Consider the following 18,080-nt stretch of genomic DNA (forward strand, 5'->3'; position numbering starts at 1 on the left):
TTCTAGTATGATCCATATGAATAACGGGGATATACTATCATTGATAACAGACTTGGGCTTGATGAAGAATATCCATAGGAAAAAGAGAATAATTATCGTACTTTCATCTGGTCAATGGATGGTTCGGCAACGTTTATCGTCCGAAAGACGGGAGGATGTACGAAATTACCCGTCAACAAAAAGGGGAAATCAGTAGGTACTGAATCATTTAGTTATACGGCACTTATAGCACACTCATGAAGAAGTTTTACCACGGTCTAATTTATACTTGAGAATAATGAAGGATCAAACTCTTGCACTGGGGACGCCCCCAGGCGTCATTAAGCATTTTATCTACTAGCTTCTTAACCTCCTTCAGTGAAAAAGGTTTAAATTAGGGATGAAAACCAAATCTACCCTGTGGCATGATTTAAAAGCAGCTTCGGCAACCATTGCCAAGAGCCTTGGGAATAACAGGGGCAAAAGGATACGCAGTACAGCTGTAAAGGGGGAATGAAATTACTTCTGCTGGGTCCCAGCACACATGAGAATCAAATAGAAAGCGGTTGTCCATATCAACTGAGGCTGACAATTGAGTAAAGAGCTAGAGGGTACATGTGAGGAGGGAATAGGTGCTAACTGGAAACGAGAAGAATTTCCCAAGTGATTGTAGTTGCAAAGTGATTGCAAGTGATTGCAAGTGTAATTTCAAAGTGACTGCAAGTGATTGTCATAGGCAAAGTAATCATAGTTGGTCACGAGCGGCCACAGTCAGTTGTTGACAAAGGAGCCAGACTAATATATCTAGTTTCCAAAAAGGGCTAATCTCTACCACCCCCCAAGGTCAACCGTCCCTGTAGATTGATAGGATGGAACTCAAACCCCTTCCAAGGCTCATTTACTCCAAGCCCCTCTTTAAGACCAAAAGACTGCTTCAATATCCGATGGTATCCTTTCATTCCACCTCCACACTATCTGTACTTTTTGTTAAAAAGGCGGAAATAATTTTAATCCTCCCACATGATTTCACAAATGCTGCTGACAAATACGAATTCAAAGGAATGGCACTGTCTGCCAGCGCAGAGGGAATTTCCAAGTTATACAGCCTTTTTGCAACTCTTTTGTCCCTGTTATGTAGGTAAAAGTCTAGGTTTGTAGTAGGTATAAATAACTCGCCTTCAAACGTGAGCTGAACAATAGTGTCCACCAATTCAGACTGAATTTTCAAATCAGTACCTCTTTTGCCAAATCTCTTCTCTCTTTTAGATTTCTTTACAATATCTGTAAAAAATATGCGAATCGTCTTTGTGTTGAAATTAAATACAAAAATCTTTTTTTCATTTGAAAGTAATATACAATATAAAAAATTAAACAGAAAAGAAATTATTACCTACATGAGGGGGACAGCCCCCTTTTCAACACCTCGCTCTTCACGATAAAGTTTTTTTTACTTTTAAATAAGCTTCTTATTAAACGATCCTTGTGTTTCAGGAGTCGATATTAAAGAATTGGGACACAATTCACACTTTAGTGTAAAGAGCAAGGTGTTGGAGAGGGGGCACACCACTAATACACGTAATAATTTTTGTTCGTTTTAAGTTGCTCCTAATTTTCAGTTGAAAAAAATTCGTTTTTTCAATTTAATTTCTGATCTTTTTTGAAATAATTCCAGGAAATCTGGCTCTTCCTCCGCAAAAAATCCCACTTCCCCACGGAAATATACTCTAGATAATTCAGTCCCGGTGAAAATTTACCCCAGACAATTACCCCTCACGCGTAAAATCTCCACGCGTAAAATTGAGCCGACAAAGAGAAAGTAGGGCAACTAAAAAGAATTTTGTATAGGAGTTCTAGAATATTCCCACATTGTAAAATTTTCCTGAAAAGTTTTTCCCCCGTAACTTCCCACCCCATCAAAAATTTTCCCCGCAGAAAATACACCCAGTGGAAGATTCATCTCCTACGCACCAGAGAAATGTATTTATACTTCCCAATAACAAATACTACACGTAAAAAATGGGTAATTTCATATCTTAAATACCTTTCCCCAGAGGCTATAGAAGGCCATGGCATCTTTAAAGGTATAATGATTGGGCGTATCGACTATCCTGAACAATATATAGGATTTCTAGTGTGGGAGGGGGCCTAGTGGTTCTTCAATATTTTTGGTCATTTAAAAATAGCACTAAAACTTTTAATTTCCGTCCGAATGAGCCATGTCCCCATGTTCTAGCACCATTTTTGTAGGTAGGAGATTGAAACCTGTACAGTAGAGTTTTCTGATACGCTGAATCTGATGCCGTGATTTTAATTAAGATTCTTTTACTTTTATGGGGTGGTTGTCCCCCTTTTCGAAAATCAGTCGAATTTTCTCAGGCTCTTAGCCTTTGATGGGCAGAACTAAACTAAATGAATCTTATATATTTGGAATTTCCGCAATAAGCCAATGTTTTATATATATATATATATATATATATATATATATATATATATATATATATATATATATATATATATATATATATATATATATATATATATATATATATATATATATATATATATATATATATATATATATATATATATATATATATATATATATATATATATATATATATATATATATATATATATATATATATATATATATATATATATATATATATATATATATATATATATATATATATATATATATATATATATATATATATATATATATATATATATATATATATATATATATATATACATATACATATATATATATATATATACATCATATATATATATATATATATATATATATATATATATATATAACGCATACACACACACACATATACACATATATATGCATATAGACGCAAACCCCTATGCCTTCCCAAGGCCAGAAACATAATTTTCACTTTACTGAAGAAACATAAATGTTTTTACTTTCATAACTTTAATCAATCAAATAATATTAATATTTTGATCACTAAATATCAGTATATGTATATTAAACTGACAATGCACATTCATTTGTATTTTTTCAGTAAAGTGCAAATTTTGTTCTGGCCTTGGGAAGGCATAGGGGTTTTGCGCCCAACTTATGTTAATTTCTGCTCGTTTTGAGTTTGACTCGGTTAATTATTCTAATTTCTGTTTGGTTTGGGTTTCATTAATTTATCGATGCTGATTTGTGGTAGTTTCACGCTTGGTAGATTATTTGATTTAATTTTTTTCTCATTTTTTGTTTAATGGAGTTCTTTACTTTTCTTTGAAAAACTTATTTTGTGGAAAAGTTTTTTTAAATTAATTTCTGTTCGTTTTATATTGACATAGTCTTTTCAGGCAAAAAGAAAACAATACTTTAAATCTTTTTGTTTTTTAAGACTTTATAGTTTGGCCTACTATTTGTATACTGGAGAAAAATTTTCAGCAATTTTTAACAACATACAACCTTTTAAGAATCTGGACACAAATAGAATTGTTTAATTTAGTTTCACACCTCCTCTAGTTCACCTGAAATAGAAAACTTGATACCATTCGCAAAAAAAATCTTTTTAATTTCTTTGACAGCTTGGATACACTTACACTATTTTGATTTGGTTAAATTTTAAGAGCAGAAATGGGAGGGTTGGCGTGGGAGGGTGGGAGTGGAAGGGGGATTAGTTGCCCTCAAATCACTTTCGACTATTAAAAAGGGCATCAGCCCTTTCTATTTTCAATCGAATGAGCGCTTTTAGAAGTTCCCACGACAACTCCTTCAGTACGAAGTGCCCTGGTCTAAACAACAACAACAAAAAATAATACATTATACCCACTTTGATCTTTACTATAAAAATGGCAAGCCTTCCAATCATTTAGACTATTAAAAAGGGCACTAGACCTTTTGATTTCCAATTGAATGAGCCCTTTTGAAAATGGCAACACTTTCTATAAACACCTTACATGCCCCCAGGGCATAAATTACAACCCTTACCCTAGGGTCCGTTAGGGTGGTTATCATCCTCTAAGACCGAAATTCCAGAACGTTCAACTAGGGTTAACGTTATGGCTATTTCGAAATTTTGATTGGATGTGTTTGGGGAAATGGTTGGCGTGAGAGTTGTATTAGTCGCCTTCCAATCTCTTTCTACTATTAAAAAGGGCACAAGCCACTCCAATTTCCCATTGAATGAGTGCTTTTTGAAGTTTATACCACTACTTCTTCGATACAAAGTGCCCTGCTCTAAAGGAAAAAATTAATAAATAAAACATTGTGCCATCATCGTTCTTATATGGCCCCAGGGCATAACTTAAAACCCTTGCCCTGAGGGTTGTTGGGGAGTGTCCTCCTCTTTACTTAGTCCCCTTTTCTTGTCTCAATCTCGAGTGTCCCCGTTCTTTACTTAGGCAGCGCGATCATGCTGCCTATGATTTATGCAACAAATTTCTATATAAACCTTATATGCCCCCAGGGCATAACTTACAACCCTTGCACTGAGGGCTCCGAGGGGGTTATCATCCTAAAAGACCTGATTTCCAGAACGTTCAACTACGTTGAACAAAATGGATATCTCAAAATTTTTATTGGATGTGTTTTGGAAAATGACGGGCGTGAGAGGGGCGTTAGTCGCTATCCAATCACTTTCAACTATTAAAAAAGGCACCTTTTTCCAGTTTCTACGACAAAGATTTCAATAAAAACCTTATATGCCCCCAAGGCATAACTTATAATCCTTGCCTTGAGGGTTGTGGGGGATTGTCCTCCTCAAAAATTTATTTTCTATCTAGAAATCAACTACGCTGAACAAAATGGCTATCTCAAAAATATTAATGGATGTGTTTGGGGGAATGATGGGCGGGGGGGGGGGGGGCGAGCTGCCCTCCAATCACTTTCGACTATTAAAAAGGGCAGTAGCCCTTTGAATCTCCAATCGAATGAGCTTTTTTTGAAGTTTCTACGACAATGCCTTCTTTAAAACCTTATATGCCCCCAGGGCATAAATTAAAACCCTTGCCCTGAGGGCTCTGAGGGAGTGTCCTCCTCAAAAGTATATTTTCTATATGAAAATCAACTACGCTGAACAAAATGGCTATCTCAAAATTTTTATTGGATGTGTTTGGGGAAATGATGGGCGTTTGGGGAGGGGGGGCTAGTTACCCTCCAATCAGATCCGACTATTAAAAAGAGCACTATCCCTTTGAATTTCCAATCAAATGAGCCTTTTTTTAAGTTTCTACGACAACGCCTTCTATAAAAACATTATATGCCCCCAGGGCATAATTCAAAACCCTTGCCCTGAGGGTTTTGGGGGAGTGTCCTTCTCGAAAACATATTTTCTATCTGGAAATCAACTACGCTGAACAAAATGGCTATCTCAAATTTTGATTTGATGTGTTTTGGGGAATGAAGGGCGTGGGGGGGGGGGCGAGTTGCCCTCCAATACCTATCAACTGTTAAAAAGGGTAGTAGCCCTTCGAATTTCCAATCGAATGATCCAAATTTGAAGTTTATATGACAAGGCTTTGTATAAAGGAATTATATGGCCCTGAGGCATAACTCAAAACCCTTGCCCTGAGGGTAGTGGGGGAGTGTCCTCCTCAAAATCATATTTTCTATCTGGAACTCAATCACGCTGAACAAAATGGCCATCTCAAAATTTTGATTGGATGTGTTTGGGGGGAATGAGGGGCGTGGGGGGGCAGTTGCCCTACAATCACTTTCGACTATTAAAAAGGGCACTAGCCCTTCGAATTTCCAATCGAATGAGCCTGTTTTGAAGTTTTTACGACAACGCCTTCTATAAAAACATTATATGCCACCAGGGCATAACTTAAAACCCTTGCCCAGAGGGTTGTGGGGGAGTGTCCTCCTCAAAAATTTATTTTCTATCTGGAAATCAACTACGCTGAACAAGATGGCTATCTCAAAATTTTGATTGGTTGTGTTTGTGGGAATAATGGAAGTGAGGGGGGCTAGTTGCCCTCCAATCACTTTTGACTATTAAAAAGGGCACTAGAACTCTCAATTTCCAATCGAATGAGCCCCTTTTGAAGTTTCTACGACAACCCCTTCCATATGAAGTGCCCTGCTCCAAAGGAAAAAAAAAGAATAAATAGTACAATGTGCCAACATCTTTCTTATATGCCCTTATGGCATAACTTAAAACCCTTGCCGCGAGGGTTGTGGGGGAGTGTCCTCCTCAAAAACATATTTTCTATCTGGAAATAAACTACGCTGAACAAAATGGCTATCTCAAAATATTTGATTGGATGTATTTGGGGTAATAATGGGCGTGGGGGGGGGGGCTAGTGGCCCTCCAATCACTTTCGACTATTAAAAAGAGCACTATCCATTTTAAATTCCAATCGAATGGGCCAGTTTTAAAGTTTCTAAAGCAACGCCTTCAATAAAAACCCTATATACCCCCAGGACATAACCTACCACGCTTACCCTGAGGGCTGTGGGGGATTGTCCTCCTCAAAAACATAATTTCTATCGGGAAATCAATTACGCTGAACAAAAAGGCTATCTCAAAATTTTGATTAGATTAGTTTGGGGAAATGATGGGTGTGTGGGGGGGGGGGGGTAGTTGCCCTCCAATCCCTTTTGACTATTAAAAAAGGTACTAGCCCTTTGAATTTCCAATCGAATGAGCGTTTTTTGAAATTTCTACGACAACGCCCTCTATAAAAACCTTATATGCACTCAGGGCATAACTTAAAACCATTGCCCTGAGGGTTGTGGGGGAGTTTCCTCCTCAAAACATATTTTCTATCTGGAAATCAACTACGCTGAACAAAATCACTAGGGGGGCTAGTTGCCCTCCATTCACTTTCGACCATTAAAAAGGGCACTAGCCACCCCAATTTCCAATCGAATGAGCCCTTTTCGAAGTTTCTACGACAACTCCTTCGATACGAAGTGCCCGGGTGGAGAAAAAAATGACTATCAAATACGACTAGCAAATAAGCATGTAAGAAAATTTCTCCTCTTTTTAATTGTAATGTTCACAAACCAGGACAATTTTACTAAGAAATTGTGCTAAGTTTGTTGGGTAGATCACCAAAATCCTAGTTAAAATATATATCTTTTTTTCTTGCGTATTTTTTTTCTTTATAGGTCATTCTTACAGGCTAAAACTAGGCCAAATTTTCGAAACTGTAGGAAAGAGGGTCATATTTGGAGCAAATGCGCAATTCTAGGCTTATAGGCTAATTCCTACCCCAAAATCAAAAAAGTCGTAAACTCCTAAGCCCCGAAAAGCCGTCAATTTATACAGCTTTTAAACTTCAGAAGGTGGAGAACAAGGGTCACTGCCCCACTATGGGTGCAGCATGAGTAAAGCTACTGATGTAAGGGCAGCTGAAAGTCTTATGCAAAGAAATTAGTTGTAGGCAGTAATTATCAGCCAGCACCTGTGGCCTAATACTTTAAGGATTATCTTGAAATTGGAATTACCTACTAAATCCTCATTTTGGGGTGGTGCTGAGAGCTTTGTCAGCCTTCTCCACACGAGGCAGTCAACAATAAGGGCCTTTGCATCAGACAGCAAAATTCCAGCCTAGCCCAGGAATTTCTCGAGACTGTTATTCCACCGGAACTGTATGTCCCGAACTTGATGCCGCAAAAGCTGTCCGAACCAGCAAAGTGTCTGCTGAGCAGCCTGGTATTACAAGGGCGACTTGGAAGTCATACTTCACAGGCGGTCATTGGTGACAAAGTCTGTCAATCATAATCCCTCAGTCCTCCTAAACCACTTAGATTGAAGAGTGCCGACACGGTGCTGGATAGCTGCAGTTGCAGATCAAGTCTTAGCTCCGTACAGCAGCATCAAATAGACTGAAGCTCCAAAAACCTTCATTTTGGTGGCTCGTTAGATCATTGGCTTCTTCCAAACCGGGTTCAGCCTCCACAAGAAAGTAGAGGCCTTGGCTGAACGGGCAACAACTTCACGGGGACCCAGCCATCTGATGATATAATAGAACCAAGATAAGTGAAATAGCCTCCACTTTGATTTGGTTCCTAGTAACAAAGTAATTTCATTTGTTGGTGTCATACTTTGGCTGGGCTACCATGACCTTTGTCTTCTTCCAGTTAATGGATGATCCAGTCCTGTCAGCTTTTTCCTGAAGCATGTTCAGAGCCAAAAATAGCTGTGACTTGGAGTTGGTCACTAGTGCTATATCATTAGCAAATTCATAATCGATGACAACTCTTTCCCCATACTTTAGTCCAAAGCTCAGCTTCTGGTCATGCAAGTCATAACACGGTCTACAATAAAGTTGAATAACTTTGAAAGAATTGAGAAACATTGCCTGGTTCCTGTTCTTATTGGAAAGAACGTGCTGCGTCTACCATTTCTTTGCATATAGGTCTCAATCTCTAGATGTTTAGTCTTGAGTAGGCGGACATATATTAGTGGTAGGCCAATATTTTAAAGGATATTCGATATGGAATCGTTAAAAACGATTAAAAAAGTCAAATGTTGCTTGAAATAGACAAAGCCGATGAATGCCTATTGGCAAAACTCGTTCACTTTCTCAAAGATTTGCCTTATTGAGAGTATTTGTTCTTTCATTGATTGGGCAGGCATAATACCAGCCTGTTCTAGTCTGTGCTTTCGTCGGAGGTGTACAAAACACCAGTGCGGCAATACCATAGAAAAGGGCTTGCCTGGTGCTGAGAAAAGTGTTATCCCTCTAAAGTTAGAGTTCTCCTTCTTGGAACCTTTTCTCTTTCTCAGTAGTTGGATCATTCCTGTCCACTAGTCTTTCGGGAAAATCTCCGAGTCCCATACTACAGTAAACAGCATCTGGAGCCGTAGCGGCTGCCGCCACTTCCGAGCAGCTCTACTGAAATTCCAACAATGTCAGGATTTTTATGGTTTTCTATTTTGAATTTTGAATTTCTACCACTGAGAATGGTTCAATGTCAAAATTACCAAAGGCGTTATGAATCACAGGCTAGGGAATGGCAGGAGTTGCTACAGATTTGTACTGAAGAGGAGGTACGCAAAATTGTTAGCACGATTAAGTCAAACAGTGCAGGAGTTGATGGAATGAACCTTAGAACGCTCAAGTCGGTTCTGGTTTATTTGCTTCCTGTCCTCGTATACCTTATCAATATTTCTATGGAAAAGGGGATGTTTCCGAGTGCGCTTAAAATAGCTAAAGTTGTACCGTTGCACAAAGGTGGAGTCAAAACTGATATATCTAATTGGAGACCAATATCAATTCTCCCGATTTATTCAAAAGTTTATGAAAAGATTGTTCATCACCGGCTTTATGAGTATCTGATGAAAATTGGTGTTTTACACGATGGTCAATTTGGCTTCCGGAAAGGACATTTGACGACGCAGGCAGTCCAGCATCTTCTGGAAAATATCAACTCAGCACTTGAGAATGGCGAGCAGTGCATGGGCGTTTTTATTGATTTTAGAAAAGCTTTCGACACTGTTGATTTTAAGATTTTACAAGAAAAGCTGTGTTATTTAGGCATATAGGGTAGTGTTTTAAATTGGTTTGAATCGTATTTAAGTGAAAGGAAGCTACGAGTGACTTTGAGTAACAAATCTTCTCAACCGTTTCCCATAAAGTGTGGTGTTCCACAGGGCTCAGTTCTTGGCCCTCTCCTGTACCTGATATTTGTAGACACAATGAGATTCTACATTCCCGGAGCTTCAGTTACTTCTTTTGCTGACGACACGGCTTTAGTGATTGCAGCAAAGTCGCTGCAAGAGCTCTTGTTCAAGGCTAATAAGGCGCTGGATGGCCTACATGAATTTGTTTGTGCTAGCCTACTTAGCGTCAATGCATCAAAAACTAATTTTATGATGTTTACGAGGACTGGTTCTGCTCCCACTCTCCCTGGTGTCATTATTTACAATGGCCTACCGCTATCACAAGTTGAAGAGATCCGATATCTGGGATTCATCCTGGATCGAAACTTGAGTTGGAGAAAACACTGCGACATTATAGCATGCAAGCTGGCGCGAGGCCTTGGAGTTCGGAACCGTTTTCAAAATTTTTTACCTTTAAAAATTCTGCTTTTATTGTATTTTTCCATAATAGCGCCTTATATAAATTATGGTTGTTTGATTTGGGCGAGTAATTTTAGTTGCAATTTTAGAAGAGTTCAAGTTCTGCAGAATAAGGCTATAAGGTTGATTGGAAGGTATGATCGTGGTGTTGATAGCACTGAATCAGTTTTTTAGAAAGTTTAAAATTTTAAAGGTTGTTGAAATAAGGGATTATCAAATTGGAGTTTTTGTATTTCAGTGTCTGAATGGTTTTGCACCGGATTTTTTTATGAATATTTTTAAGACTAATTCGTTTTATCACGATTATTCGACTAGGAGTGCGGATAGTCTTGCATCTGAGCCACGGAACACAACCAGAGCGAGTCAAGTGACCAGACACATGGGCCCGTCAGTTTGGAATTCGTTCCCAGATTCTGTTCGTCAAGCTGAAATTGTGCCGCAACTTAAAACCCGTATTAAAAATAATTTATTTTCAGTAATTTGGTATTTTTAATGGTTCGAGAGAAGGCTTCTTTTTTTTTTTTTTTTTTTTTTTTTTGTAGATATTTTATTTTTATTTTATATTTTGTGCCATTATATATTTATCATTATTTTCTGTTATTATTATTGTTTTCTCCTTTTTTCATTTTAATTGGTTTGATGATTTGGCATGCATGATATCCAAACGGTCGCTTTTTCAAGCATCTTCTTGCTTTCGTGCTAATTGTTGTCACATTTGGATGTTTTTTTTTGTTAATAAAAATGTATTAAACAGTAACTGAAACCTGATTGGGAGAGGGTTCCGTTCAGCAGAGATGAGAAGTATTCATTCGACCTTGAAAGGTTGGATACTATGCCTCTCAGGAGTATTTCGCCCGCAGATAGTACGTTTTTATTGGTTGAGCATACTGGCCAGTGAAGTTGCACAAGTGTTTGTACACTCATCCAACGTCCTTCCTCGTGGCAGCTTCTTGTAGTTCATCTGCTTTGGAATCAACAAATTACTTGAGGTATCAGTTTATTTCTGACGCCGTTGAGATGTCGATAGTTCTTCAGGTCCCCCACTGTCTGGCCTGCCTATGGAGTGTGATGATGTCCACAGTCTCCTGTGGCCGTCTTGGCTTTTTAATCTGAACTTGAAAGCCAAAAAGTGCTCTAGTTGCTCAGTACTTTCAGTTTTAAACGAGCTCCACATGACTTTATTGCCCGATAGCTTGGACAGACTTTCAAAAAGGATCTTTACATCGACTGCGTACCACTCTTTGATCTTAGGAGCATCAAAACTGTGGAGGTTTAGCATCACAATGCACTGATCAGCCTTTTAGGATTTCAACGTCAGATGAATTTTTGCAACTACAAGTCAATGATCAGTGTTAACCAGGTCAGCACCTCGAAAGGAACAGGATATCTAGGGATAATGAAATAGTTAATCGTTTTCTTTGTAACGCCGTCGCTACTATACTCGGTATGCTGGTGAACTTGGGGTCTTTCGAAAATTGTCTTGGGATTACTCCTGATAGTTAATAACACGCTTTATTATAACTCAAAACTGCCTTTGACTCTTAAGCCAGGCAGTCGGGCTAGAGCAGGGGCGTACGTAGCTGCAAGTTCTTGTATAAAACTAGGATACACAGCTGTTACACATTTATTGCTCAGAGCATGGGGCAAGTAACCAATCGGGGATAACCACGATCTTCTTACACGAAGTGGGCGCATTGTATTGTTTACTAACTTATTTTTTTCTTTTCACCAAGGCACTTTGTATGGAATGATTTGTTGTAAAAACTTTTAAATAGACTCGTGCGACTCGAAATTAAAATTTCTAGTGCCCTTTTTAAGTCAAAAGTAATTGGAGGGTAACCAACCCCCTTCCCACTCACCCTTCCATCCCAAGATATCCAGTCAAACTTTTGTGATACCCATTTCTTTCAATATAGTTAAAAGGTCCGTAACTATGTCTTTGGAGATGGCAGCCCCCTCCCATAGTTCTTGGGGTAAGGGCTGTAAGCTACAAAATTTGCCCATTGATTAAATATAGTATTTGTTATCGGAAGGGCGGGGCACGTTTGACCTTTGATGTCCAAAAAGACCAAGGGCACTCAGGTGAGCCTTTAAGGAAATGTTGAGGGGAGTGTTGAATTAAATCAAAACACACTATGTCCATACAGGTTGTCAAATGGACGTACCAATTGACTAAAATGCAAGATGTTACACTACTGCTATGATTATTTTTGATTCTACCGCTATTACTAATACTACTGCTGCTACCACTAGAACTACTGCTTTTATTGTGACTGCTACTAAGGCTTACTATGTACAAACAGATTCCCAAAAGGGCATATCGGCAATATCTTAGGAACGGCTTAGAGCTTTAAGTTGAAACTTTCACGGCGTGATAAAGGGGATTTTCATGACCAAAAGACTATATGTGCGTACTACTACTGCTATTTCTACTTCTGCTACAACTGTTACTGGTACTAATTTTATTACTACTACTATGACTATTACTACTACTGAGGCTAAGGATATAAAAGAGGCAACTGTAGGGGATATTGAGAGAAATTTTGAATTAAATCAAAACACCCTATGTGCATGCAGGTTTTCAAAAGAAATGGATTGGATATAAATTGAATTACTAATGGATTAGATTGTCAATATGTTAGAAATGCTTCGGGTTGAGAGTTTTAAACTAACAAGGCATGTTCCGAGGGAGTTTTAACTAAATAATTTAGAAACGGCCTAGAGTATTAAGTTGATACTTTCAGTGTTAAACTAACCAAAAGATGCTTTTTGCAAGCTACAGCTATTACTACTATTACTGCTGCTACAAATACTATTCTACTGAGGCTAAGTCTATCAAAGTGAAACTTCCGTGGAATATTTAGGGGGATTATAAATACCCACCGCAATTGGCAGATTGTTTACTATGATGGAGTTGATGTGTTCCTTGTTGGACCCACTTCAGCTGAAATCTGGCATCAGTTTCAGTTGTGTTCTTAATCGTTGAATAATCACACAAAAGTTTACTTGATGTTAATTGGATTCTCTTGATCGAGGGCCGTGTGTTCTCTTGCCAGCCTGTGGGCTATTTATTCAAACTACTCTAGGGACATAGCTGAATGTTAATTTAGTATAAATCCGAATTGTGATGAATGTTCAAAATGGAAGCGAGTAAGTGTTCCCTTCTATTGTCAATATCGAAACGGGGCCAAGGTAGTGTTCACCTTTAGAGGGATCATCATTTCACTTCTTAAGTTAACTAATTTTGTGAACAATATAAAATATTTTTCATTATTGTAATATCTAATGTATAGTTTATATAAAATATATCTTTGTTATTGTAAATGAAGTATTATACATTATTTTCATTATAATTTATGGGTAATGATTGCCAAATTCTAATCTAAATAATATTTTATCACTAAAATAAGATGCTATGATGCAAGGAATTCAAAAAATCTGATTCCTTGTTTGCCTTACCGTCTTAAAATTATAGATCAGCGAAAAATCAGAATCAGTCATTCCTAGAATTTCATTTAGGTAAACAGAAGGGGTGTTCCCATTTGAGCGCTTTCCCATTTGAGCGCCACGGAATTTTGTTCCATTTGAGCGCCATGGAATTTTGTTCCCATTTGAGCGCCACGGAGTACCATTTGAGCGCCAAACCCAAAATTGTGATTTTGCGGTGGATGAAGCGTGGTTTGCTGCCACATTGACCTGTAGAAATATTTATTGCCACGAAGACAACGAACAAAACTGAGGATTTTATTGGGTCAATGGTTGTGAAAATAACTTCCATTTATAGTATTATAAACTAAGTAAATATATATAGTATTTATGTATACCATATATATTTACTACTAAAGGTATATACAGGTACTTATGCATTATGCGGTATCCACCGCTATATACTGTATGAGGAAAACAGACATGAAGACCCGTCGGTAAATTTTTCGCAGTTGATATTATTGACATATACAGGTACTTATGAATTATGCGGTATCCACCGCTATATACTGTATGAGGAAAACAGACATGAAGACCCGTCGGTAAATTTTTCGCAGTTGATATTATTGACATAAGAATAAAGTAAACATACCACTCGATACCTTTTTTATGCTCTTTCCAAATATAATAATAATTTTTTCGTAAACTAATATTACACCCCCCAAGAGCACGACAAAGTCAGTTATTTTTTTGGCAAAGGAGGGGGGGGGGGGTAAAGCTTTTGGCGTAGAGAAAGTGGAGGGAAGTTTTATCTTTAACAACCCCCTCCTCATGTGCACAAATATAACCTGAATTGGGCTACAGAGGGGTGGGGGTAAATTTCCTTTCTGGCAAAAATGATTATTATATTTGGAAAGAACCTAAAAAGGCATCGAGTGGTGTGTTTACTTTATTCGTAAGTCAATAATATGATTTGCGAAAAATTTACCTGATCACCTAGCTATATCACCTAACATACGCAAAATATTATCTGGCGCTCAACTGGGACACAACTGAACTAATTAAAATACGGCGCGCAAAGGGGAACTCCCCCTGTGCGCGCCATGGCGCTCACATGGGACCGCGCTCAACTGGGATACACCCAAACAGAAAAAGGGAAAAATGTTAATTCATGGGTTCAGACATTGCTTCGCTATATAGTTTCAGTGACTGAAGTGTTTTCATGTTAGAAAAAAACAAAAACATCATCCTTCCTTACAAAGGACGTAGTGTATTAGAACTGTTTCTGTTAATAGTTTATTGTTCAACTGCTTTAAGTTTTTACACTAAACATCTTTTCAAGTACCATAACATTAAGACAGTAGTTTTTTGCAGATGCTGACAGTGAATTGCGTCAAGATAGTAAGAAAAGACCAAGAGGCGACCAATGGAGTAGTTCATTTGATTGACGAGGTTCTTGATCCCTCTATTTTTATTAACAAAGATGTAGCTGATATTGTCACTTCAGTAAGTTGGCCTTTATTTTTTTTTCTATCCCTAGGCGAAAATCAATGCACTAACCTACGTTAAAAATAATGGTACTTGTATGATATAGTCCCGACCACTCAAGTTGTTCATCGATTGGCGCAGTGTAAATCGGTTTCTTTCGCTAGTGTCGTTCAGCTTAGCGTGAGACCAGACAAAAACAAGTGACAGAATAGATGGGAATTGTATAGGCCCTTGTGTTTCAGGAGTCATTATTAAAGAATTGGGACATAATTCAAGCTTTAGAGTAAGGAGCGAGGTTTTCAGGAGGAGGCAACCCCTTTATATACTCAATCATTTCTGTTTGTTTTAGGTTTATTGTTGCTCCTTACTTTCAGTTGAAAAAACTTGTTTTTTTTTATTAAATTTCTTATCATTTTTTTTTAATAATGCCAGGAAATCTGGCTCGCCTCCACAGAGAAACCCCCTCCTCTCCACGAAAATTTCCTCTAGACAATTCAATCCGGTGAATATTTACCCCGGATAATTACTCTTAACCACTCCGTGCGTAAAATTGAGACGGAAAAGAGAAAGCCAGAAATTAATTTAAAAAGAACTTTGTAGCCTATAAGAATTCTGGCAAATTCCCCAGTGTACAAATTCCCCTGACAAGTTCACTCCCTGGAAACTTCCCTCACCATGGAAAATTTCCCCCATGAAAAAACAGCAGAAAATTTGCCCCCCCACACCCGAAAATGTATGCCTACATCCCAATAAGAAATACCATGCGCAAATAATAGGCAAATTTTATAACTTAAAGACCTTTCCCCTGGAGCTTTGGGAGTCAGGTTATACCCAATGACATAGTTATTGGGCCTCTCAGCTATGATGAAGGAATGGCTATCTCATCTTAATGCAGGGCTTCTTTTCTAGGTAGACATTGTAACAAGAAAAAAAATTACTTTATTACGTTCAGAAATTTCTGATATTGCAGCTATGCAGGATGACCAGGTTCTATGCTATAAAAATTGATACAGAATCTATGACAGCTAACAGTTCTCTGTTAGCAAATCTTTTTACTATAATCTTATAGATTTCTACAGGGTCATAGACTAGTGTCGTTCACTGTGTAGATTTTCATTTTCCCAACTTATGTTTTCCCCCCGTTCCTGCTCTGCTAGTTATGTTTCTGAGAATTGTTAGCTAACGATTTTTATTAGCTAATAATACTTGCTAGCCAACTGTTTTTTTTCCGCGGGATGACAGAAAATTGGTAGCTTGCAATGACAGAAAAAGCTGGTTTTCCTTCCGTGAGTGTTTCAGACAAAATACAACAACAAAATGGGTTCCATAACCCCAACCGGGTTTCTATATTCATATCGTTTGTTCAAATGGGCGTACATAGCTTCTTCTCTAGGGGGGGGGGGGGGGGCAGCCGATTCTGTGATAAAGTGTGGGGGGCTGAAGTTATATTGGCAGTCCACAAAACCTTACATTGCCAGCAGGTTTTATTGTACCTATTAAATCATTATTAGTAAGCAATCACCAAAAATCATAAATCATCAATAAACTTTAGCATTAATCAGTCTTCTTGGATTAGAGCTAAATCTTTCCAAGACATTATGGATAATTGCTTCTTGTTTGACTTTTATGCTGTCATTCCAGCTGTTTATTTCCAGCTTTTTCAATCATCTACCTTTTTATCAACTGCTTTTATTAGCCATCTACCTTTTCTCGACCACTTTTTCCACCATCTACTTTTTCAGCCATATATAGTGTAAATTTGAAGTTTTTTGGGGGGTAGCTGCCCCCCTCTGCCCTCTCCCTTCCGTACGCCCATGTTTGTTCACTTTAACTTGTCTAAAGTTATGACAAAATAGCGATGTCCAAGTTTATTATTGAATTTTATATTTTATATATTCAATTTGTTTATAAAAGCAAGTAAAACTTCATTTTGAACCAACTAGGTTTTATATGGAAGCCAAGAGCGAAGTTGGGACTTGAAATGACCAAGAATTACTCCTTTTGAGGCCTTTGCAACATTTATCGATCAAAATTGTCCAAATAAACTCGCTAATAATATTTTCCTATTATTTTAGGATAGTGCAATTTTGCATAGCCCTACAATAAAGAGAAATATCTACAGTGAACTTATTTGCACTAATTTGTAAATATATGTTGCATATGTCTGAAGAAATACTTCTTTGCTAAGTCAGTAGAAAGCTATCTAAAGGTCCGACGAGAACACCATATATGGGCATAGAGTCCCTAGGGAGAACACCTGTGCTGTCAGTCCCACGAGTACACCATATATGGGCATGGAATCCCCAGGGAGAATGATTGCGTAATCGATTGGGAACTAAATTTCCAAGGTCGATTTATTTGTTGTTGTTGTTTGGCCAAGTACACGCTAGGGTCGAATGTTAAGATTCGGGAATAGGAAACAGGATCACGTGTTTCCTTCTTAACCAATCAGAGACTCGGTTACATCTCCTTCTAGACCAATCAGAGGCTCGCTTACATATTAGCGGCGGAGGATTGCAGAGAATATGAGGAAAGGATTTTTGCTATAGTTTCTATTAGTGTGTGAATAGAATTCAAAGGAGTGAGAAGAAGAACAGTATGACTTTACTCATTTGGATATATATTTGTGTTGATGATGATGACGAGTGGAATGTTTACCCTATTAGAAGTTGATAGTGGAGTTGATGGCAATAATACAAGAGCACCAAACATTGCGGTGGAAATCACGAGAGGATCACGGCTTTGCCTGGAAAGGGATGAAGTATATGCAAGATATATGATATCCTTGAGCAAATTTAAAATGGAGGATCAATTATGTTTCGCTGCAAAAGTTGATATAGCACATGTGAATAGACTTCAATGTGCTTTAAGTGCATTAGTGAAACATATCGTAGAAAATAAACTATATCGCTAATTGTACATGCTTAGTATTATTGTTGTTGTAATTATTCAATAAAATTGTTTCGAAATCGAAAATGTTCCTTTTCTTTTCTGGTCAGGTTAGGTTAGGTTAGGGCTAACAAATCAGGGTCAGTCTAGAGTCAACAGTCAGAGTGAAAGGATTGAAAAATGAATAAATTTGAGAAAGAGAGAATTAGATCAAATCAAGTGTTTATGGAAAAACATTTGATTTTGGATGACGATTTTCTCGAGTTATCTCTTCAACACAAG

At 37.7% G+C, this 18,080-nt stretch overlaps 1 protein-coding gene across 1 annotated transcript in view; it reads left to right on the forward strand.

The window, feature by feature from the left end:
• The window catches only part of LOC148955254 (periostin-like), a 286,642-nt gene that overhangs the window by 150,740 nt on the left and 117,822 nt on the right, over positions 1-18,080 (forward strand). The window contains exon 6 of the mRNA XM_089108124.1: positions 14,796-14,927. Coding sequence (XP_088964250.1) covers positions 14,796-14,927 — 132 coding nt within the window. The remainder of the gene's footprint in view (positions 1-14,795; positions 14,928-18,080) is intronic.

This window comes from Artemia sp. Qi Xiang Cuo, chromosome 2 (genome assembly GCF_049724085.1).
Source record: "Artemia sp. Qi Xiang Cuo chromosome 2, ASM4972408v1, whole genome shotgun sequence".
NCBI lineage: Eukaryota > Metazoa > Arthropoda > Branchiopoda > Anostraca > Artemiidae > Artemia > Artemia sp. Qi Xiang Cuo.